This window comes from Corvus moneduloides, chromosome 5, assembly GCF_009650955.1.
Source record: "Corvus moneduloides isolate bCorMon1 chromosome 5, bCorMon1.pri, whole genome shotgun sequence".
In the NCBI taxonomy this organism is placed as follows: domain Eukaryota; kingdom Metazoa; phylum Chordata; class Aves; order Passeriformes; family Corvidae; genus Corvus; species Corvus moneduloides.
The window spans coordinates 2,373,694-2,397,411 of NC_045480.1; the positions used below are offsets into that span (position 1 = coordinate 2,373,694).

General features: G+C 45.8%; 1 protein-coding gene across 6 annotated transcripts in view; it reads left to right on the forward strand.

The window, feature by feature from the left end:
• SLC4A11 (solute carrier family 4 member 11) overlaps positions 1-23,718 on the forward strand; it is a 93,913-nt gene that overhangs the window by 28,795 nt on the left and 41,400 nt on the right. For 5 of the 6 annotated variants that reach the window (XM_032109094.1, XM_032109092.1, XM_032109096.1 and 2 more), the window contains 4 exons: positions 8,752-8,798; positions 13,914-14,145; positions 14,779-14,841; positions 15,385-15,466. In XM_032109094.1, the coding sequence (XP_031964985.1) occupies positions 8,752-8,798; positions 13,914-14,145; positions 14,779-14,841; positions 15,385-15,466 (424 nt within the window). The remainder of the gene's footprint in view (positions 1-8,751; positions 8,799-13,913; positions 14,146-14,778; positions 14,842-15,384; positions 15,467-23,718) is intronic. The other variant, XM_032109093.1, reaches the window with a different exon arrangement.

The following is a 23,718-nucleotide window of genomic DNA, read 5'->3' on the forward strand; positions in this document are numbered from 1 at the left end:
TGTTTTCATATCTTCAGTATTGCCTGTGGTAAATGGTGAGGGAGGAAGACAGCCAAGCCCTTCACCAAAAACTCCCGTCATTTTGTTTCAGTTCATATGCAACTCTGAACTTCTTTTTCTGCAGAAAATCAAACAAAATCCTGCTCACTTAATTTCCCGTAAAAGCCAGTGCTGATATTTAGTGAATCCTTTGAAAAGTGAAGCTGGAAGAGATAGGGAATCCAGATCTGAACTGACATCCCATAAGGTGCCAGGCCAAGTCTGAGAAACAGAGGGGTTTTTTTAGGAGAGAACAGAAATCAAGTCATACAGCTGAAGTGTTTTCTTCTGGGGCTGGTGGCTGTGACAATCTTGCTTAGAGGTAGCAACCATTTTGTTTTTCTAGAAAATGTTTTCAATTATAAGATAAATAGTTCTGAAATTAGACATAACTTAGCCTCCTTTATTCCCTGGAAGTGTTCAAGGCCAGGTAGGATGAGGCTTGGAGCAACCTGGTCTGGTGGAAGGTGTCCCTGCCCATGGAAAGGGGGTGGAACTGGATGATCTTTAAGGTCCTTTCCCACCCGTTTTGTGGAAGCTGGATTTTGTGGGATGTGCCTGGGAAAACGCAGCTCTTGGACACAGCAGCAGCCTGGGTTTGTCCCAGCAGCTGGCACCTGCCTGTGTGGGCACTGGCTATTTTAGAGGTTAAATGCACGTGCTCTGGATTATTGTCGGTGTCACAGTGTCAGACAGTCCTTGAAGTTTGTTAGAAGTTATTTTTAGATTACATGCAAATCCCAATTGATCTGCAGCGGGCAGTTATTGGGAATGGTGATGCAGATTAGGCACGGCCTGGAGCCCTGTTTGACCATCTCAGAGTCTGCTTTTTGGCTATGAGCGATGACTTGAACTTAGGAATAATATCCAGCAATTTCCAAGCCTGCAATTTTACAAATGTCATCTTAATTGAAAGATTTAAGGGAGCTGTGCTCTGCTATGACAAGTGTGGACTTAATGCCGTGGGGTGCATTGTTTGGGGATGAGGAATGTGAATGCTGTGGATTCTTCTGCATCTGAAGAAGTTCACTTTCCTTGTGTGTCCTCCTGGGCTTTTTGTGTTTTCCCTTCCATTCAAAACAAGACAAAAAAGGCTTCCTTATTTCCCTGAAGCACTGCTGTTTGTGCTGGTGCTATTAGTCGTATCCTTTTTTTTTTTCAGCTGAGATGTTTAGGATTTTTAAGGAAAAATGGGCTTCTGGTATGCTGGGGTCCTGTTTGAAATGGAAGGATGATGATTTTTAAAATGAGCTTCAGGCAGAGCAAAAGTCCAGACTTTCAATATGGACATGTGTGAAAAGAGGTATTTTTTTCTTTTCTTTTTTCCCTCATTACAACATCAAAGTGATCCAGGTAGCCAAAATCCAGCTTTTTTGCTGTTAGGCATAAAATTCATCAGAGTCCAGGCATTGGAGTCATCTGGGCTATCAGTTCCTTTTTCAGAGGTGGTTTTACTGAAGTTTCTTCCAGGGTGGATTTTATACAAATAAATCAGTCTGTGGCTGCTGAGGGTGCAGCTGATCCTCCTGGAGGGGTGACTTTTTGGGTGGCTGAAGGTTGCTGAGATGAGCCCCTTAAGCTCTTCTAAGAAAAATAACCCTGAACTTCTGAGAAAAACCACCCAATTCCCAAGCTGAGGTTTAATTATGCCAGAGCTGAGGTGTGTCTGGGAGTGAATTGTCCCCTGTTCATAAATTCCCTTCCATTGCTGCCATTCTTGGGAAGCTTTGGGAGGTTTTTTGTAATACTCACGCTTTGATTTCCTGGAACAAAACTGTGGAGATCATCCTTTGCATGGATTGTCCAGAGCAAGACAAGCTGGGAAGGAGGGAGGAAGTAGAAGTAGGGTTTCTCCAGGCAATGCCAGATGCCCCAAACACTTCATTTCCTACCCCAAGGGAGCTGCTGCACCAGGATCCTACAAAATCCTCTGCTGCTCTGTAAACACAGAGGAAAACCAAGTGTGGGAATGACATCTTTGCATCCTCATCTCATTTTCCTGCATTCTGGGTGAAATGTTTGAGCCAAAATGTGGTCTCTTGGCTGAATGTGCTCCCCAGACTCTCTCTTGCTGGAGACTTTTTTTTGGGTCAGCTGCTGTGAGGTTGCTGCCCACCTTAATACAGGGCTAAAAGATCCAAAATTCCCATTTGGAGAGGGGCTGAGTTGGAACCCTGGGGTCCAGGTGCTGGCAGGCAATGAAGGTGGAATTACAGATGCAGTGACAGCTCTGCATCATCCTGTCGAGCTGTTGGTCTCTGTGATGTGTGTGCAGCTCTCCATGAGCATAACTGGATGCTCTCCACTATAATTCTGGTTTTAAAAGATCACCGTGTTGGACTCAGCTTTGAACCAACACAGCACGAGCCATAAAACTCCAACAATTGACCATTGGCCTAAAATGCTGGGTTTTGTGCACAGGTGTGTGAAAAACAGGATGGCTTGAAGAAATCTGGGGTTTAAGGTATGGCCTGTCTTATTTTTAATGAATACTGGCTGCCTTTGCAGGGAATAATGAGCCCAAAGCAGTGCAGATGCCTGAGCACTAAAAGGCTGCTCAGCAGTGACATTTGGGTCATTTCTCCTGGGTGTTTCAGTGCTTCCTTGCGTTAACTGATGAAAGGTTTTTTAATTCTCTTCTGCTTTTCATGCTTGTAACTTAGATTTTGGTGGTAACATTTGTTTCCAGCAAATGTTAGGAGCTCTAACAGGAAGGTGGGTATGTATCTGAAGCTGGAGGCTTTTGGACGTGGGATCTGCATTTTTGGGGGAAGATCGGGGTGGTTTTTAGGCTGCGGCTTTTTCTGAAGTCACAACAAATGTTGGCAAGTAAAATCACAGAATTGTTTGGGTGGGAAGTGACCTTTAAAGGTCATCAAGCCCAACCCCCCTGCAGTGAGCAGGAATGTTTTCCACTAAACCAGGGTGCTCCAAGCCCTGTCCAGCCTGGCCTTGGACACTTCCAGGGATCCAGGGGCAGCCACAGCTTCTCTGAGCAACCTGGGTCAGGGCCACACCACTCTCATTGTAAAAAACCTTCTTTTTCAGGTAATCTAAATGTCCCCCTTGTCCTGGCACTCCGGGCCCTTGTCCAGGAAAGCTTTACCTGCAGCACGCCTGGAATTAAATCCCTGCAAATAAATACAGCAGCTTGGTTTAGGCTGGGCCTTAAATTTAATCGACAGGTGATGCAAGTGAGTCTTTGGAATACGTGGGGACACATCTTTGCCATCAGTCACAGCGTTCTGATCTCCTTGGCAGCTCCCTTAAATTAGCCAGGCACATACTTTCATCATTTGGACCTTGGCTTTTTCTCAGTGTTAGGTTTTAAAACAATGATTTGGATCTTGTTCTTGTAGTTTGGGGTTTTAAAACAGCTCTTCAGATGTCGTTTTTGTAGTTTGAGGTTCTGAAATAATTCACCTTCTCCTTACCCACATTACAAGGGGGGTTTGCACAGGGTTTGATTCAATTTAGGCACAATTTATCAAGGACTTGTGGAGCTGTAGCTGCTTAACTTTTCCCACTTGCAGCTGATGCTCAGACCGGTGATTTTAGAGGTGCTTGCAGCAGTTTTGGGGAGAACAAAGCAAACTCCTGACGGCAGCAAAAAGCCAATTGGAGAGCAGGATGTGGCTCTGCCGGGGTGGGGGGGGGGGAAGGAGCGGAACACGAATTACGCTTCAGGAGAAATTAAAGGCTGTTCCACCCTGCAGACAATTGATCATTCCTAGATACAGAGAATCAACAGTTTCCTGTATCCCGCTCCAGAGGCACACACGTGCACGCCCGCCGCCGCTGCTCCTGGCAAAACACTGGATCCAAGTCCTGGCCCAGGCCCTGCCCAGATGACTTTTTTCTTCAAGGGGACGAGGAGAAAAGCTGGATGCTGGCGCCAAGGATATTCCAGGGAGAGTAGCGTCCAGAGACAAGTGGTCTGGGCTTGAATGGGTATCACTCTGCACACAATAGTCACATTTCCTCACATTAATACCAAGGTCCTTTTTATGTCTCGAGGCACAATGCTGACCCACGCGTTCCATCTGATAACTCCTGTTTTAGCAGTTTGATGTCAGAGTGGGATGTTGGGCTCCCGAGGCTTCCTACCCTCTAATGGAAAGTGGATATACCAATTGTGTGCCGGGGGGGGGACGGCCTCCCTCCGAATTTCCTGACGAGGGTGTTTTCAAAGCGCTGCTTAGGAAGCCGAGGGAGGTGTGGGGGGAGCGCGGGTGGTTCTGCACGGAGGCAGCGGCCTCCCTTCTCCGTGCTTCACCTTGGTCCTTTGGAGCAGCTTCCCGTGGGATTTAGAGTGCATGATAAAAATGCACATGTTCCCCCTGCCCCAAATTGATCAACAAAACCTACTACAGGTGGGGTTTTTCATGAAATATTTGGCTTTTATAGCATGTGGGTGTGACAAGTGACACCACACTCGACACGCTTACCTTGTCCCTGCTCAGTCTCTGTGCTGTCCCCTCTCTTCCCCATTCCCCACCCAGGAGTGTGAGGGATGGGCCTTCACATGCCCAGCTGGTTTTGCTGTTCCAGAATCCTTATTCCCACCTGCTTTTAACCTGGGAATTTGTGGGATGAACACTGACTTTAGGATGTCTCCTGAGCTCAGCCCATCACCTGTTGTGGGAATATGGGATAATAAAGGCACAGTTATTTATCTAACAGTATTTAACCAAAATTACTCAAATCTGATGGTGATTAGCCCAGGCTGAGCACAGCGAAGCAAAGAATCCCTCTGAGATCCTGCTTGTGCAATCCCTCACTGCCAGTGGTGTGTTAGAGGTGTCACCACTGCTCCTCACAAACTCCTGTCATGCCATGCGGTGATGTGGTTGTATTTATGTATTTTTAAGGCAGATTTGAAAAGCAGAACAAATGCTTGCAGTGTGGTTCAGCACAAATGGCTGAGTCTTAGATTTGGGCAGACCCCTGATAAAAAACAAAGATAAAATAGGGTTTTTTTTTCAAACTATAAGCCCTCCAAACCTTAAATACTTCCACTCACACCAGATCCTTGATATTTTTCAGAGAAAAAGATGGAAGTGCTAATGTAGTATTCTGCTCTGATTTATTTTACTGTGCATATATATTTACCATGAAGATGCACCAGGGAGTGTTTGTAGATCTAAAGAAATGTGCACAGCCAAAAAGCTCTTTTACTCTAATTTCCACTCCTTTTATCTCAAAATAAAATACAGTCTTAAGATGCTGCAGGCATCCAGTGGTGGCTCTGCTCCAAAGGCTTTTGGATCTTCTCAGGTGTTAAGGGCAGCACTGGACACCTGGATAAGGGAAGGGGATCTTGGGTGAAAAGAGATCTCTCACGACAAAAGGTGAAAAGCCTTAAACTTTGGTATTTGACTTTCAGGGGGTTGTTTTCAGGCTTGCATGGCAGATGTTGTTACCTAAGGAGGGGGTGGAGGGGAAGCAAGGAGGGGATTTTGTTTCTCTGGCTTGTTCTCAGGGATATTATTAGGGCAGCTGGGATGAAACTGAGCAAATAAACTTCCAAGTATTAAATCTCCTCGTTTGTGTTGAAGTTGGATGGGGCCCGTTTGCAGAATGGTGGGAAATAAAAAGGAGAGGCAGGGCCCTGAGTGTGCCACGAGTTCTGATGTTGACAATTCCTCGGCGTTGTCAGAACTGAACTCCCCGGGAGTCACTCGTGGCATTCCCAGTCAGGCTCCGTGCCTGCATGCACGCATCCCAGAAATTCGGGATGCGCGTGGCGCCTTGATGGGGCTGCCAGGGGATGTCGGAGATGTGTTGCTGACTTTTTGGCTTTCCCCTGGGCAGGACCTGGCACAGAGCCCAACAGATAAGCTCAGCCACCCCTGGCAGCTCTCCCTCAGCTGTGAGGACACACAATAATGCCCCTCGCTCGCTCTCTTGCCTAAAATAGGCTTTTGCTGCCTGCTCTGTCCGGCAAGGAGGGCCGCAAAAATCGACATGAAAATTTCATGTGGTCCTGACCTCCTCGTGGTGTTTCATTGTGCTTAATTGTGGCATTCAGGTGTGAAATCTCAAATATTGAGATTTTCAAGTTACTGCTCTTGACAGTGAGACATTGCCGAGGAGATTGATGGGGAGTTTCTTGTAAGATGGATCCAGGGTTTTCTGTATCCATGTCATTCCCGTGAAGGGCTCCTCTGTGGAGGTGCAAGGGCCAAGGGTGTTGGATCTTTTTACCCCCTCCTTGGCTGGAGGGAGGCAGGGATGGTGCTGTGGAAGAGGAGGAAATGGGTGGTAGGCTGGTGGTGGTTGGACTTGAGCTTTGGATGTGTCATGGGCAACCTCCTGCAGGGTTTGATCCCGCATTGCCCAGCAGGAAATAAATGGATATTTAATGTGAGCAAGGCAGAAGAGCACTTGAGAAGTCTCTGTGTATTTTTCCCTCCCCTTTGTCATGTTCCAGTGGATTTGCTGCTATCCCTGAGTGATGTTGTAGCACTCCAGTGAGCATTTAAGATACCAGCCCAGAACTGGGATCACCGTATCCATCCATCTTCCTGCCTGGATTAAATCCGAGCGGTGTTGTTGGGATGAATGATGAATGAGGCTCTGGGCTTTCCAAAGTGCCACCTCCATACCCAGAACAGCTTTTTTGAGAAGTTTGAAAGATCCTGCTCCAACAGATGTAATTAGATGTTTTTGCTTGTGTTGATAAAGCAGCACTTGGTGCTCCTCCAGCTGGGTACGTGAGAGAGCTGTCAGCAAAGATTGATACGCCTCAAAAATGATAAGAAGAACCAAGAGCTGCTGCCTGATAAAAGCACAACCTGAATTTCTGTTGCATTTCCATGTATCCATGAGGACAGGCTGCAGCTCTCTCTTCAGCATGTGCCTGCTATTGTTCGGGCTTGTGGGTTTTTTTTGTCTTTCCCGAACTATGCCTTGCAAAAGCAGATAAACCAAAACATGTTTTCTCCTCAATGAATATTTATGGACTTCCAAATCTCCCCACATACTTCTGCATGTGTAATTAGGCTGGAAGTTGGGTAAGTGAGCGTTGGAGAACTACAAATGTGAGAGCCTGGGGAAAATGCTTGATGTTTCTGGTTTATTTGGGTGCTTGCTTTTTAATAATAAATAGCACTTTTTTAGATGAAACAGCTTATGTTTTCCAAAAGGCGTGTCAAAAGCAGGAATAATTGGGGCTGTTGTAGCAGCAGACTTGTCTGGTTAAGTGATGCTTTTAGTCACATGTGCAGCATCCAAGTGAAATTTGGGAGAAGCTGGGTGATGTAACCAAAGCCTCTGAACCACCTCATTTTGTTTAGGGGAAGATGAAGTCAGTCCTTTCCCTCTTCTCCACTGCTCTGCTCCCATTTTGAGCTGGAGCCTTTGAACCCCATCGAGGGCAAGACTCAAATCTCTGTTTGATCAGCGATGATTTTGATTAAAGCAGCTTTCTGCTTGCAAAAAACAATTGCTTTTTTTCTGGAGTTTCAACGTGAGTTGCACCCTCAGCTTAGTTTTTGGAGAGTAGCAGGGCTTGGCTTGAAGGTGTGTGGCCAAGTCATGGGATTGCAGCAGCTCTTACAGGGTAGGAAGTAGAGATCTACAAAAGAAGCAAAGCACTTATCTGAGTAGCTGTAACTCCATGTTACATCTCTGTAGTTTTCCACAGCTTGGCCTCTGGAAAGGTTTTGGTCTTCAGTGGGTTTTTTCCATGCTGCTGCTGCGCTCGTTCGAATTAAAGCTGTTCATGTGTTTCATTTTGGTAGCAGCTCAGGCTTGGGGGTATTTTGGAGAACTTAAGGAGAAGGATGCCAGGCTGGAAGTGTTCAAGGCCAGGTTGGATGGGGGCTTGGAGCAACCTGGTCAAGTGGAAGATGACCTCGATGGTCTTTAAGATCCCTTCCAACCCAACCCAAACCATTCCATGATTCTCTGCACAAAAAGTGCCTGTGGGACAAATAATGCCACAGAGAGGCTGCCTTGGATGCAAGGAGTGGGCTTTTGGCAAGTACAGCTTGGTTTGGTTTTGTTTTGTAGCTGATACCCAAAAAGGGCTTCGTAGATACTCTTAAGAAAATGTTATTGTTGGCGCTTGGAAGTTTGAAGTGGGAATTTCCCGGGTTCCCCCATCCTGTGTATTAAATGACATTTACTAGTCCCTAAACAGCAGTTTTCTTTCCCAAGAGCTGTGTTGCTTTCTCCTCAGATTTATGGAGGCAGCATGGTGAGTTGACAGGACATTAATGTGCTCATCTTGGAGTCACTGCCTGCAATCCCTTGGAAGTGCCTGGCTGTTATTGTTGACTCTTTTAACGAGGACAAGGAGGGTTTCCAAACGAGAGTGACTCATGAAATCATAGCCTCAATCTATCAAACAATGATGCATTGGATTAAATGATTACTTAAAGGATTAGGAGTTAGATTTTTGGGGAGTGGAGCAGGGGGAGAGAAAGAAAGAGTAAAAATACATCAGAGTTATAAAAATCCAGCCAAAAAAATCTGCAAGACACAATCCCCAAGTGACCAGATAATGCCAATCCTGTGCTTGGTTCACGCTTCCAAAATGGGAGATGTTGTAAAAATTGAATCTCTGCTTTTCTCTAGAGATCATCCCCTGCCAAGAGAGTGATGCTTCACCTCCTCCTGAGCCTCCTGCTTGGCTCCTGCTGCCTGTCAGGTACCTCTGATAGTAACACTCTTCTGATGTGGTTTTTTTTTTTCCCATCTTTGCAGCTGAAAGTGAAGGTGCTGGCTGCGTGTTACTGCACACATCGAGGAAGGTAAGTAGAGGTGCTGTGTGACCAATTTGGTTTTTTCATTGCCCAGAAGTACAGAAAAGGATCACACTGAGGGGCTGTTTGTCACTGGCTTAAGCAAAAGGCATTTAAAATGCTTCTTCTCTTGAATTCCTCTCCCTTTCTTTAAACCTAAAAAGCCACATGCTGCTCATTCTCCAAACAATCTCTCTGTAATTCTGATTGTTCCACTGCTTTTTGTCCCAGACAATTCCTTGACATGTTAATTCATCGTTCTCTCTTCTGCAGCTGCCTCCACAGGGATCCAAGTGTGCGCTGTGGAGCTGGGAGCAGAGACACCCAGTAGACATGGCTGGGATTTGGTTCCTTGTTTATTCCAGCTAATCAGTCGTCCTTCACGAGGTTCAGCAGGAGTGAAATGCCTGGAAACAAGCAGGCTAGGAGGAGGATTAGGAGCCCACTCTTAGTTTACACTTGCTCCTGAGACTGTAACTCACTAATGATAAGGTGAAAGTGCAAAAAAACTTTGTATAGGCTGTGTTATTCGAAGCCTTTGGCTGTGGAAATGCACAGAAAATACTCAGGGAGGAATAGAGTTGGTATTTTGATAAGTTCCCTGTGAGGGTGGTGAGGCCCTGGCACAGGGTGCCCAGAGAAGCTGTGGCTGCCCCTGGATCCCTGGAAGTGTCCAAGGCCAGGCTGGACGGGGTTTGGAGCAGTGTGGGATAGTGGAATGTGTCCCTGCCCACAGCAGGGGGTGGGACTGGGTGATATTTAAGGTCCCTTCCAACCCAACCCATTCTTTAATTCTCTGATTCTGTATTTAATACCATGTGAAGTTTTCTCTTTAGGGTTGTGGGGCTCAGGGTGCTTTAAGTTGTCTTGACTTCTTGCCTGATGGTTGGAGGGAGGGGTTGTTGTCATGGGAGCTTGGAGCATCACTGATCCTGGTAAATCACAGAATCGTTTAGATTGGAAAAACCCTCTAAGATCACCAAATCCACCCATTCCCCCAGCACTGCCCAGGCCACCACTGACCCATGTCCCCAAGTGCCACATCCACACAGCTTTTAAATCCCTCCAGGGATGGGGGCTCCACCACTGCCCTGGGCAGCTGGGCCAGTGTCTGAGGTCTTGTATTTCAGCCTTCATTGCAGGTTGTAACTTGAGGTTTTAGTCTGTGTAGCCTTGTAAGCTTTGGGGGCTTTTTAGGGAATCCCAGAGAGCTTTTTAATTCTGCTTTGCTTTAGGCCTCTAAGACAGCCCAAATCCTGAAAAGATATTCCAGAAGGCCGAATTAGTAGTGGGAGAAAAATGTGTGATAGCTTTAGAAACCTTTTCTCCAAGTTAACAAAAAAACCCCAAAGCAAATAAATACCAAAGAAAACACTACCCAAAACAAAGCCACCAGCACCAAAGAAATATTAAAACATTGTTTGGTATAGAATCATGGAAGTTAAAAGAAGCTATTCCATGCTCAGGAATGAAAATGTCTTCCTCCCTAATTTGTCTTGTCTAATCCCAGTGCCAAGGTTCTCAGTCATACACACTTGACTGAAAGTAACCCGAGAGCTTAATCGCTTAAAAGTGCAAATTCTAAGCCCAAATGCAGGATCTGCCTCTGATAAGAAATAGTTGGAAACTGCTAACTCGTAAGTGTCTCTTCTATTTTGTTTTCCCTTTTCAGAGCTGTAGGATTCCTGCTTTTTCTGGCCTACAGTTCATGCTTGAGCATTTTAGTGTGCTGCGGAGCCACAAATACCAGAGCGCTTTAGCAGGGCTTGAGAAAAAGATTCTTTTGCCAGTTTTTCCCTTCAGGGAGGATCAGTGGAAATTTTGTGCTTCAAATGCAAAGGAAATTGGGACCTGACTCATGGAGATGATGGCTCCAAGTGTCTGGGAAGGGGGAATCACCAGCAGAGAAGTGAGAAGCTTTGTCTGGAGAAGTTTCCCTGTAGGTTGTCTCTGTCTCTGGTGGTAGCCTGTGGTTCTGGAAGGGCAGTTTGTGTCTCAGGAAAGTTGCTATCTAGCAGGGCACTCGGTGGGCAGAAATAAGGGCTTCTTCACACAGATTGAACTATTTAATCACCATCACAGAGTGGTTCTGAGGGAATTGGCCCAAGGCACAGCTCTGCTCAGGAGAATGGGATTTTTTGGACACCATAAAAAAATTGCCAGTGGCTCTAAGTGAAGGTGTCTCCAGAGCAGCCAACCAGGAGAGATCTTGCATTTTGAGCCTTGTTGATGAGTTAAAATGTGTGATTTTGGCCTGCCTGGAGTCAGGAGAGGCTGTTTCAGTATTTCCCCCTTTTTTGGCACAACAGCCTCTGTTCCTGTCACGGTGCAACGTGGAGCTTTGCAATCAAGGATACCCAGAGCTGTTCAAATGACTGTTGGGCAGCTGGCTTGGATTTCTTCCTGAGCAGTTTCCAGCATCGAGTTTCCAGCATCAAATTTCCTGGTGTGACTTGACTATCCAGCTAAAAATATTAGTGAGGGAGCATTCATTAATCTCCCCTGAACCCAGCGGGGGTCCTGGCTGCAACAGTTGTGCCTGAGCTGTTGCTGCGGCTTTGCTGTGCCAGTGCTTCCAGTAATTTGATTTTAGTGTGTCTCAGGGAGTGATGGATTTTTCTCCTTTCATGGTGGCTGGTTGCCTTGTGATGTTTAATGTGCATAAAGCCTCTTTAAGCTCAGAGAGTAGATTCAGGTTGGGTGTTACAAAGAGATGCTTCCCTGTGAGGCTGGGGAGGCCCTGGCACAGGGTGCCCAGAAAAGCTGTGGCTGCCCCTGGATCCCTGGAAGTGTCCAAGGCCAGGCTGGACAGGGCTTGGAGCACCTGGGATAGTGGAAGGTGTCCCTGCCCGTGAAAGGGATGGAGCTGGATGAGCTTTGAGGTTCCTTCCAACCCAGCCCATTCCATGACTCTATAATATCTTCCCTAATGTCAGGGGAGTGATAAATGGGTGATAAACGTGGATCTTTCCCCTGTTTCCTCTAAAGGACCAGCAGCAGGGAAATCAAACAGCACTGAGGCATGGAAAGTTATTTTCCCAAGGCATTGCTTGAAGCTTGTGGCTCAGCTGGAGAAGGCAGAATCCTTCTGCCTTGCAGTGAGCTGCTGCTGGTGCTGTCATGCACAACCCACTGCAGGATCAGTGTTGATTGAGATGGATTGGGGCCTTCCAGTACCTGAAGGGAGCTCCAAGAAGGATGGGGAGAGATTATTTACAATAGTCTGGAGTGACAGGACAAGGGGAAATGGCTTCAGACTGAAAGAGAGTAGGTTTAGGTTGGATATTAGGAAAAAAATCTTTATTGTGAAGATGGTGAGGCAGGCCTTGGCCCAGAGAAGCTGTGGCTGCCCCTGCATCCCTGGAAGTGTCCAAGGCTAGGCTGAACAGGACTTGGAGCCAGCTGGGATAGTAGAAGGTGTCCCTGCCCATGGCAGGGGGTTGGAATTGGATGATCTTTAAGGTCCCTTCAACCCAAACCGTTCCATCATTCTGTGATCTGGGCTAATAACCCACATGAACGCTTTTGATTAATTTTTTGCTGTCCCTTAACTTTCTCCTTCTGTTGTTCTGCTTCTGGTTGCTTCTCTCAGGCGGGGGAGAAGTTGGTGACACAAAGCCACCTCTGCTATTTTGAAAACTCCTGTTACAGGTGTGTGATAATCTGCCCTCAATGTGAGGCAGACTCACTGCTTGCACTTCTGAGGTGGAGCTGTAGCTCTGTCACCGTCTCCTCTCCTACGAGCAGATGGTTCCAAAGCCTTCCGGGTGGGAGCTGAAATGCTTCAGAGAATCCTCCCTCTCAAGGATGCTGTGGAAAAAGTGATTGATGCAAAGTAAAACAGTGCTAATTGCAATGGATGTGTACTGACAACTTGATAGTTGCTGTGATAATTACAGTAATTAGGGAGATGTTAGCATTTTTTCGCCTGTGTCTATAAATGGAAAAGGTAAGAGAGAGTGTGCATGGAAGGAGGGCACCCATGAGTCAGGCTCTGGGATGGCCCTGTACCCTGGGGGGAACGTGGCATGGTCCTGGCTGTGGAGACAGCTGGGGATCAGATTTGTGAAAGCAATTCAGAGCTTGGTTCTTACTGAGCTTGAGGGGAACTGAGGGTTTAAATACCTCCTGACAATCTGGTTCTCAGCACCATGAATTCCACCCTGGCAGCCTTCCCACCGGAAGGAAGATCCACATAACAGCACAGTTCCATTTCCTCACTCAGTCTTAGGCTGTTGGAGGAGAGGGACAGGACTGCCAGCCCTCCTTGTCCAGTGCTCTGTGTGTGGATTTCCAAGGACTGTGCAATGGGAACGAGGCACTTGTAGTTTGATCACTCGATTAATCACCTTCACAGATGACAGGTACAGAAAGGAGTTGAGGTTCTGGAATACACTGGGGCCAATAAGTGTGGGACAGCAGAAGGAACCAGCAGAGAGCTGGGATAGTTTCAGCCTCTGCTGTCTTTTTTTCATTATAGCTTGAAAGCTAAATCCACAAAGGAAGAAAACTTCCATGGAAGTGGAAAGAAGTAAAATTCAGCAAGTGTCAGAAAAGGTGATGGGCTGGATGGCATTCCCCACCTTCCACTTTAGAATCCCTAACTGGGAGCACTGGGGACAGCTGGTTTCCAGTTTGAGGACAGCTGAGTTGACTTGGCACTGAGATTCATACTGGTAATTTTTCATGCTGCTGAGCTCAGGGTCCCTTTCTCCCAAATAACTTTCCCACATTTTTTCAAACTTCTTGAATTACTTGAACCTAAAGAGGATTTTAAATGCTACCTTAAACATTTTTGCTTTTAGGCCAACTTATTCTACTTTATTCTAGGCTAAAAAAAAAAATCCTTTTTTTTTTTTTTTTTTTTTTTTAAAATTCTGCTTTCTTTGTAAGTGTATAAAAGGTACCTGGGAATTCACCTATGGGCACACTACTAGGATAAGCCTTGAAAATGCAAACCTTCAATGCATTAATGCATAAAATTCCTTTTCTCCTGTGATCTGGATGGCCAATAGAATCTTTGGTTAGGTGGTAACCTCAGCAAAACTGCTTGTGAAGGACCCAGATTCTACTTTGCTGTTACTGTGTACAGCTGTCTCATGCCCTGACCTTTTCTCAACACAGTACCTGAAATTAAAGAACTTTGAGGAGGAGGTCAGAGCCCAACGAGACTTGGATGGGTTCTTGGCCAGAGCCAGCATCATCCTGGATGAAACAGCCACGTCCTTGGACGATGTTCTTCGGGAGATGCTGAAACACTTCGCGGAGGATCCTGAGAACATGGAGCCGAGCTGCAACTTTGAAAAAATCATGAACACTTTATTCACAGATTCAGGGACGCCACGGGAAGGGAACGGTAATCAGCTCTTGGTTTGCTTTGGCTGGTGGGCTGCTGTTCATTTGCCATCCCTGCCATGGTGGGGTGCTGGACACGCACTGTGTGGTCCCCAGGCTTGCACGTTGCATGTGACACCTTGGGTTGATTTTTTCCATGTCATTCAGACTGAAGGATCTCATTTCTCCACGGTTTTTGTGTTTTGGTGGAGTCTTGCCCCTGTTTCGTTAAGATCACCCATTGTGGTGCTCTCTGGGGTGAGGAGTCCACAGCACTGGGGTGTCTTGTCTGCGTGGACCCTTTTGGTTTGCTTGTCCTCCGACAACACTGTTCAGCCAAGAGACTCTTGCTGGTGTCTTGTCAGCAATGGCTCCTTTGCCTTGTGATTCTCCACCTGAATTCACACAGGCTGGGGAATTTTGCCTGCTTTGGATAAGTAATTGGGGAGGGTTGAGCCTTTGTGTCACTCCCAGCCCACTGGAGGAGATGGGAGTCACTTGATTTTCCACCAGAAGCTCAACCAGGGCAGCCCTAGCCAAGGTTGTTGGCTCTGATGTCACCTTAAGCTATCAACAAATGTCGTAGTGTAGTCTAAAAACGCCGCCTTTTAGCCCAAGATGCAAAGAAGCTTAACTGAGCATTGTTTCTCTGTAGGCACCCCTGATGTTTCAGAGTCAACAGGAATGAATAGACAAACATGTCCATCGCACCTCAAATGTAACTGTCACAGCCTGAGTGAATTTGTTTAACAGATATGTCAAGTCCTGAGCATGTAGTAAGCATGTTCATGCTTTGGTTACTTCTTGCTACCTGTCTTAGAGCTTCGCATTTATAACCCCTTTAATTTAGGCTTTCTGCCAATAAGGAACGAAAAGTAAGTAGTGCCATAAAATAGTGTGAGAGCAGTAGCTGGGAAGAGGGGGAGAGAGGGCAGGGGATTGGGAAGGTGACACCCCTCCCAGTCCTGTCTGTGTGTGTGTGGTGGATAATGCTAATCTAATAACCCAGTAGTGCAGTAGGATGATGTTGGGAGGAGAAAGCAGCTGCCTTTCTAAGCTGTGAATAGTTTAAGGACACAAGTCAAAAGCAGCAGGACAAATGTTTCCATCTCTCCCTGTCAGCCCCCACCCCTGCATCAGTCCACTGGGCAGATGGGAATGCTTGGGATTAGTAGTCAGCCTCCATTTAGAAGGAAATGCTATTTACAGCTGCAGAATAAACGAGGACAGCCTGTGATGTTTCCCTCTCTTCTTTTCCCAGTTCACCTCTTATCAGACACAATTCAAGGGGTCACAGCCACAGTCACGGGGGTGCAGTATCAGCAGTCCTGGCTCTGTATCATGTAAGTACCTGGGCTGGATGAGCAAAATCCACTGCCTTCCAAAGCTTTTCCTGCTGCTGGGAAGAGCAGAGGTTCAGAATGTGTCCTTTTGGGTTGAGATCATGGTGCCTTGTTCCATCCATCCTCAGTCTCTCTCTGGGCTTCTCCTCTTTGCAAACACATGCAGTAGGTGACCACAGTCCCTGCAGGGCATTCAGCTCTTGGATGTTATAGAAATCTGCTGTTAATGAGCTAAGAATGCTGAAAAAAATGAGCCAGAAAATGCTAATTACTGAGAAATGCTAATAAACGAACTTCTCAAAGGGACAAGCAAACTGGTTCATGGACTGCTTTGCCTGCCAAAGTCTGGGAGCCTGTACCAAAAGATTTCTTAGGTCCTTTGATGGAAATATCCAAACTTTGTAGCTGAAAATTGAAGTCAGACATTCCACACTATTTAGACACTGATTACTTGGACAGTTAATTTGGATGCTGATTAATTGTCAACACTGTTAAACATTGGAGCAGGCCCTTAAGACAGTAAGGACTCTGTCACCTGGGATTTATGAGACGTGGTGGCTTCACCCCAGCCTGCACTTGACCAGAACTGGAGTTTGAAGTTATTGTCTCCAAGTCAGGCCTGTGGGGTGAGCCAGGCTGTCCCTTCACAGGGGACAGGCCAGAGCCTGAGTTCCTGAGCCAACCAAAGCAGTGCCTTTTTGACTCTGTTGCTTTATTCCTGTGCAGTCTTGAAGTCAAGTTGTCAAGAAATATGTTAATTCCCAGAGAGATTACTGGGATATGTGGGATAGGTGCCTAAAGGCATGCACATATTTTAGCCTTCACAGCCAGTTTGCTGGGACAACTGTCACAATAGCTTTCCTTCTGCTGGCACTTCTTCTCCTGCCCTCTGCTTATGGCTGGGGAAAATGGAGAGAAATAGAGGATTTTTAAAAAAATTCAAAAAGGAGACAACACCATCAACAAACAAGGAAAAATCTCCCGCTTGTTTTTGGTCTCTTACGAAAGAGAAGGATGTGATCTCAGTGTGAAAAAGAAGCGATTGCATATCAGGGCTGTGTCCTGAGAAGAAGTGAGCTGGATGATACTTTGTGCTTCGTGTGCTGCTTTTTTTTACACCTGGCACATACAAAGCAGGAACACGAAGAAGAAAATGAGTTTATAAAGTAAAATGGTCTCAACCAAGAGGACTTTTGGGCAATTTTCTTCCACTTTGGATGCCATAGGGAGTGTAACAGCAGTAAGGATATGTAGGTCCTGCTGATGCAGAGGATGGAAGTTTCTCCTGTGGGATGAGACATCTCTGTGGAGGGGTTTTGGGGAGTGTTGCCTTAACGCCAAAGCATTTGAAAGGTCATGATACAAATGCTGTGATTACATACATGAGACTGAAAAGGGTGGGTTCAGCCTCTTAGGAAAGTGAGCCAGAGCTTTAAGTGCATCCATGTGAGTAATCCTGGCTTCTATGACAAGAGATGATTTGAAAAATAAGCTCACAGCCTGAAGGTGTCTTGTGCAAAACTTTCCTTGTTTCTTCCTTTTGTTGCTCTGAAGAAGGAGAAGAAAGTGGTGGGAAAGCAATGATGAGTTATTAACTATAATTATCTAATTATTGCACTGTATTTCTGCTGGAGTTATTGTGCAACAGATTGTGAGCCATATTTTTAGATCTTACATTTTTCTTGAAGTCAGATTGCAAAACAGCTTCCAAACCTCTGAAGTAAAAGGAATTTGTTGATGAAAAAATTTTCCATATGAGTGGGAAGAACCTTTAAGATATCTGCTATTCTTTATCCTTGTATTTGGTCTATACTCTTTGCTAAATTTTAAATTAGTGCTGCTGGGTTGGTGCATCTTAACCAACTTTTAATTCCTGGTGGATGAGATAGAATTGAGCATCATGATAAGATTATATTAATGAGGAAGAGGAGCTCAGAGATAAGGTTTTGGTGGTGTTGCTTCTGCATGGATTATGAGGAGAAATATTAACAGCTGAAGTTAGTTTGGGGTGAGAAAGGAAGGGTTTTTGTAGGATTTTCACTGAGTTGTGCAGAGCCTGGCTGCAGAAGAACATTCCTAATAGAGACAAAAATGTGTTTCCCTCTCTTTTGGGCTCTTGTTTCGTATCTGACTTATGCTCAGTGGGAAGAGCAGTGGAGAGGACCTGGGGTTGAAACAGCTCTTCTGCTTCTGTTGGATTTGGTGCTTTCCTGATGGTTTCAGGTCTAGGGAAGCTCCAGCAAAGCCAGACATTCCATATGGATCTGGGCTTCAGCCACAGGGCAGAAGAAGCCCTTGAGGAACTGAAGATCTCAAGGTCTGAATGTTCCACTGAAGTCCAGGAAAACAACTGAATTCTGATTCACAACAGGCTTTAGGGCTGGGTTTGTCAAGAATGACCAAAACCTGATCTTGCTGAAGCCATCACAGGATACATCAGTTTATGGAAAACTTGGGATTCTTCCATTAAATGAGAGCTGAGAGCAGCAAAACCTTGCATGCCCCAGTGACCAGCAGGATCCAGCTCTGGAAGAACGAAGATTTCTATTTGTTTCTTTCCTAACTAGAAGGCAAATCTTGAGAGTTTCAGATGAATTTCACCAGTCCAGACTATGATCTCATACCTTTGAAACTATGGACACAACTCTTTTTTCCTCCTATTCCAGCATTTGCCAGAACAGGAGGATGCAGAGTGGCACAGAGATCTCTTGCTGCTTCCCTGGGAAGCTGCTGGTGGTTGTTCCCTTGGAGAACCTGGGACAAGGGATAATCCTGTCCCAGAATGGGGAGTTTTCCTCAGTTATTTAAGTGGGGAAGCTCAGCTGCTGGTGGGACCTCAGGAGGTGTTTTGAGGCTCCTCCAGCATGGAATGACTGAAGCAGGCAGAGGTGCTGCCAGGAGGGTGCTTGGAACAGCTCATGGACCACCCAGACCTGCCATGATGCCAGCACAGAGGGGTAAACTGGATGCTTTGCATGTCTGGACTGGGAAAAATGGGCAAGAAGCTCCAGTGGGAGCTGCTGGGTTTGGTGTTGCAGTTTTGTGCCTCAGAAAGCCCAAGAAACCCCTCCTAATCCAGTGAAGGACATGTGAAGAAGTGACTCTATCACAAGCCAAGTCCTATCACACCCCATTCCTTCTTTCACTGGCTGAAAAATGAAGATGAAAATACCTGATTTTTAATTTTTTCCTCTTGGAGTGAAGGATATATGATTTAAAAATGGCTTAAGTGGGTGCTGGTGAATTTTCCTCTCTGCTGTCCTGCTAGGAGAAACACCAGCTGGGTGGGTTATGGAACAAATGTCCCTGAGCTGATGGAGCTCCCCAGGCATCCCAGCTTCCAGGCTGTATTCTCCTTGCCAGCAGAGAGGTGTAACTGCTGATTTCCAGAGCTGAATCCTTGGAAAAAACATGAAATCGAGCTGCTCCATAGTCTGGATGGAGCAGTTGTAGAGCCTTTTCTTCTGGCTGGATTGCTAAGGCACATGGACTGCGCATTAAACTGATTTCCTAAAGCTGTTTTAACAGGCAGAGCAGAGGGGAAAAAAGCCTCTCTGCAAGCAAAGAGTGGTTCAGTGGTTTGTGTGCTCGGTGTTGCTATAGAATTTCTGGCTTTGATGTAGCCTGTCGTGGCAGTGACTCCTGGGGAGGAGTTTAACTCAGGACAACCCAGGTAGCCTTTCAGAAATAGGTATTGTGAGATTATGCTGGATAAGCAGCAAGGCTGCTGTTCAGATAATCAAATTTGAGGAGTAAGATCTCAAATTTAATGTGTAACTGTGTGAAGGATGTGACTGGTGTCTCTCTCAACAGAAGTGGTGCAAAGTCCATTTTGCATGTTGAAGGATTTTTCCTGACCCAGAGGTCTGTGGGTCTCCAGAAAAGTCCCATTGTCTCTGATTCAGCTGTTGAACAGATTTCAGATAGAGAAGCTTCATTGCTGTCTCTTCCTCAGATTAAAGGGCAAAATGGGAAATTAAAACAGTTGGACTGCTTAAAACAAATATTTTCATTTAGAGGAATGATTACAAGATTTGGAGCCTTGTAAGCAAGAGCCTCTTCTCCAGGATTTACAACCCTCATCTCTCAAGTGTTCTTTGGCCTCAGAGAACCATATAATTTTTTTAAGGGCTTCTCCACCCTTTTTTGGTTTTCCCAGATTATGCTGGAGACCTAAAGCTCTTGCAGGTGCTGTTTCATGAAAAGAAAATCTCAGATTCAAAGTCTGCATTAGGAATTTGGGTTCTGAAGAAGAAAAATGGCTTGTTTTGGTACCTGAAGGGTCTGAGATGTCTCCTTACAGAATCATGGAGGCTGGAAAAGTCCAACCATTAACCCAGCACCGTGTTCACCTCTAAACCATGTCCCAAATGCCACAGCCAACATCTGGCAAATGTTCTTTGAGTTCAGAGAACCAATAAATTTTCTTTTAAGGGCCGCTCCCCCTCGTGCTGGCCCATCTCAGGTGGTGCTGGAGAGCTCCTGTAGGTGCTGTGTGATGGAAAGGAGTTCTCAATACTCATTGACCTGGAGGAAATCCTTCCCCCTGGAGAGGATAAGTCTTCCTGGAGCCCAGCAAGGTGTATTTCCCAGGCCAAAAACACTTCCAGCCTGGAGTGAGGACGTTGTGGCTGAGCCCAGCCCGTGCCAAGCTGTGGGTGAGCTGCCTGGCCTGGCCACAGCTTCGTTGCTCACTTGCAGATCCTGGTTTCCCAAAGCTTGTGCCTGGAGCTGCTCAGCAGAGGAAGATTTATTGGCAGTGGATGAGAACAAGAAGTGTCATTGTTGTTCTGTGTGGGGACAGGAAAAGGCTGGCTGGCTGATTACCTCTGCTGGGCACTTTTTCTTACTGCAAGGGATAATTTGTTTCTGAATTAACTTCCTTTCTTGCCCTTTTAAATGAGGGTTTCTGTTTCTCTTAGGTCTCCATAGTTTGACCCTTTTTATGATTTGGTTGAGCAATGTGTTATTACTCTGATAACATCTTGGGTGTGGGGCAGACCTGGGGCACGTGGGACTCTGTGGATGTGGGATTTTGGTGGAGCACTGCCAGTTCTCACCATGCCAGTGCCACCCTCAGCACCACCAGAGGCAGAGAGGAGGACAGGGAAGCAGAATTTGTGCTATAATTTAAATGCCCTTTTTATGAGCTCAGTTATAGGGGGATCAAGATAAAACTGCTGAGAACACAACCTGGCATCTCATTAAATCATTGTCCAGCATTTCCTGGTGTGACTGATACTGGGTGAAAATAGATTTTTCAGCTTTCTGGCCAAACCAAGGGAGAATCAAATGTAGCTCAACTCAAACCAAAAGGAACTTGGAGGCTTTGGCCAAACCAGACTTGATTTAGAGTCAGCTGAAAATGTCTTGCTAGTTCTCAGTTTTTTGGGGCTTTGGCTATTTACCCTCCAGCTTTTTTTTCTTTGTGGGAATTTATTTAAGTGCTACTTTTAAAAAAGTTATTTCATTTTGAAAGTGACTCTTCTTGGCCTGAGCTGTGCTGACTTTTACCTGCAGTCTTGCTTGACTTGGGATTTCTCCGTGTGAACCGAGGAACTTATTTTCTGTATCCTTTACAAATATTTGCACAAATCTAGTTGGCACTGCAGTTTTGGTTAGTATTGTATTTGTATCTGGATTCTGGAATTAAAACAAAAGTGGGAGCTGTAAGTGCTACACTAGGGAATAGGATTTGAGTCAGCTAAATAATGGTTTAAATTTGAAGAAAAGCTCGAGCTGCTGAATGATGCATGAGCAGGAGTGACTTGGCCTTGCACTGGAAGTATTGAGACACCATTTTTCCCCCAAATAAATGGATATAACAGAGGGAGAGCAGACTCAGATGAGGCTGCATTCTGCACTGTTCCTCCCCTCCATGCAGCCAGGCTCAGGTATATCCCACCTTCTCTGTGGCACCTGTTTAAATCTGCTTTTAATCAGCTTTGTCCTCACTAAATCAACTCCAGCCTGATTTGGAAAGGTGTCATTGATCTAAATTATTTGTACATTGACCTAAGTGTTGGAAATTTGCAGTTTTACTGTTGGGATTTAGATCCATGTGTCAGTGTCCATAGAGCTCAGAAGAGTTAGAGGAAGCTCTCAAACTCCAGCACTGTGGATAAAACTATTTCAGATAAAAACGGTTAATAATGGTGAGTTTCTTGGTGTCTTGTAAATGTGCTCAGTGTGAAATCATTCAGTGCTGTGAGATCCTCTTCTTGCCCAGTCCCTCAGCTTAAGGAGACAGTGAACTCCTGACTAAGAGAAACACAAAGTTTTGGTGGCTGCCAGGAAAATGACCTTGTTTGTGGAAGAGACCCAGTAGCAAAGCTCAGGTTTTTACAGTCCAGTTTTCCCCTCCGTACCCAAAAAGCTCTTGAGCTGAAGTGGGATTGTGGCACTGTTGTCTCTGGAAAACACAGCCCTGGAGACAATTCCTGGAGCTGAAACATAACCCTGTCACTTCAGGGAGAAAGAAAACTCCAGAACATGTGGCTTGCTTAATTATTGCACTTTGTAATAGGCTCTTCCAAATCATTTTGTACTTCAGTGGTTTCTTGCTTGGTCAGGTCCTGCCTGGTGCACGTGGTAGGGAAGGGGTGATGTCTGGGGAGTGCTGGTGAGCCACAGGTAGCTGATGCCTGCTTCTGGCCATGCCTGGAGTAGAGATGATGTTCAAAATGCCCAGCAAACCTTCCTTTTCAAAACAGATTAAATGATGAGCTCAGCAGCTGAGGTATGGAAATGCTGAGAACCGAGCTCAGAATTAATGCTAGTGGTGCAGTAATCATTCACTGCTGGTGACCAGGTGGGTGAAGGTGAGAGAACTGAAGGTGTTGGGCCACTTGAAGGTTCTCCAGCTGGTCCAAAGCCCAGAGTTCGTGTCCCCACTGGTTTGTTGAGCTGTAACACAAGGAGACTTGTCTGCTGTCCAGCCACAGCTGGATTGCAACCAGGGGCTTGGCTTTGGTTGTGAAAACAAGTGTAGCTTGCACTCTATTTTCAGTTACTTCAAAAGATATTTATTCCTCACCTTAGGACCTGCCTTGATCTTTCTTTCTTCCAAAGCTGATTCAAGTACAAAAAGCACAAGAGGCTGTGGTGGAGGGGAATTAGGAAATAAATGAAATAGTGTCATCTTTCTCATGCCCTGTATTGTTCTAATTAAGCTGTTTGGTTGCTCTCAAACAAGTGCCTCTGTGAGATTAATTTACAGAAGCAGGCTGCTTCCAGTCTGGGATCAGGAAGTCAAACTCAGTAAGAAAATACTTGATGGTGTGATTTTAAAATTTTTTTTAATGCAAATTGTGAGGAACTTGATAGAAAATACAACGTGCTCCTGACTAGGACACCTCCAGCCAAAGATCTTGTTAAGGAAGCAGCCTTCAGGGTGCTTGGGGATGAGAATACATCTTAAAAGGAAAGAAGCGGGCTGGGATTATGGAAGAGAAGTTGGAGAAATAAATCCTCCTGTTGGAGGACTGTGATAGGTGCTTGTTAGATGAATAAAAGGGAGCAAGCAGCTGAAATAACTTTGAACCAGGTAAAAGGAGGGGAAAAACCACTCTGAGGTAGGAAAACACTTCCACACCTCTTCCAGGTGTCTGTAAGCAAACCCTGTGTGCATTTTTCAGCAGTGATTTACAGAAGGGTTGGAAAGTGCTTGGTGGCTTTAAAGGGAACAGGAGAGCTGCATTCCAGGCTGGCATTACCCACCTGCTGCCACTGCACCAAGCCCCAGAGTTTCCCAGCAGTAAAAGGGACAGCTAACCAGGTCCCAGCTCTGTTTAAATACCCCAGGGTGGAGACAGACCTGGTCTTCCACAGCCTCTGGAGATGATCCCTTTGTTTATTTCACGCAACTTTTTTTGCTACTCTTGGATCTGGGAGTCAAACATCCATCCCATCCCCTGGATCACAGCCAAGGAGTTCCCTCCCAGCACTAATCCTGCCTCTGTGGATCTCGAGCAGGGAGATCAGCCTGGTTTCTGTAACGCTCATGAGCCAGAAAAGGGAAAACAGCAGCTGGGAGCAAATGGGGAAAGCCATTACAACAGAGAGGTCTGCCTGAGGCAGGAGTGGGGATGTACTGGCTTGGCACTTTGCCTTAATGTTTCCAGAAGCACTTTGGGAGATCAGGTGAAATGAAGTGTAATCTGCTTTCCAATAATGCAGGTGGTTTTTAATAAGAGACTTTTTTTTTTTTTTTTTTTTGTGGAAGCTTCTGTAGCTCTGCAAGCACTCAGTGT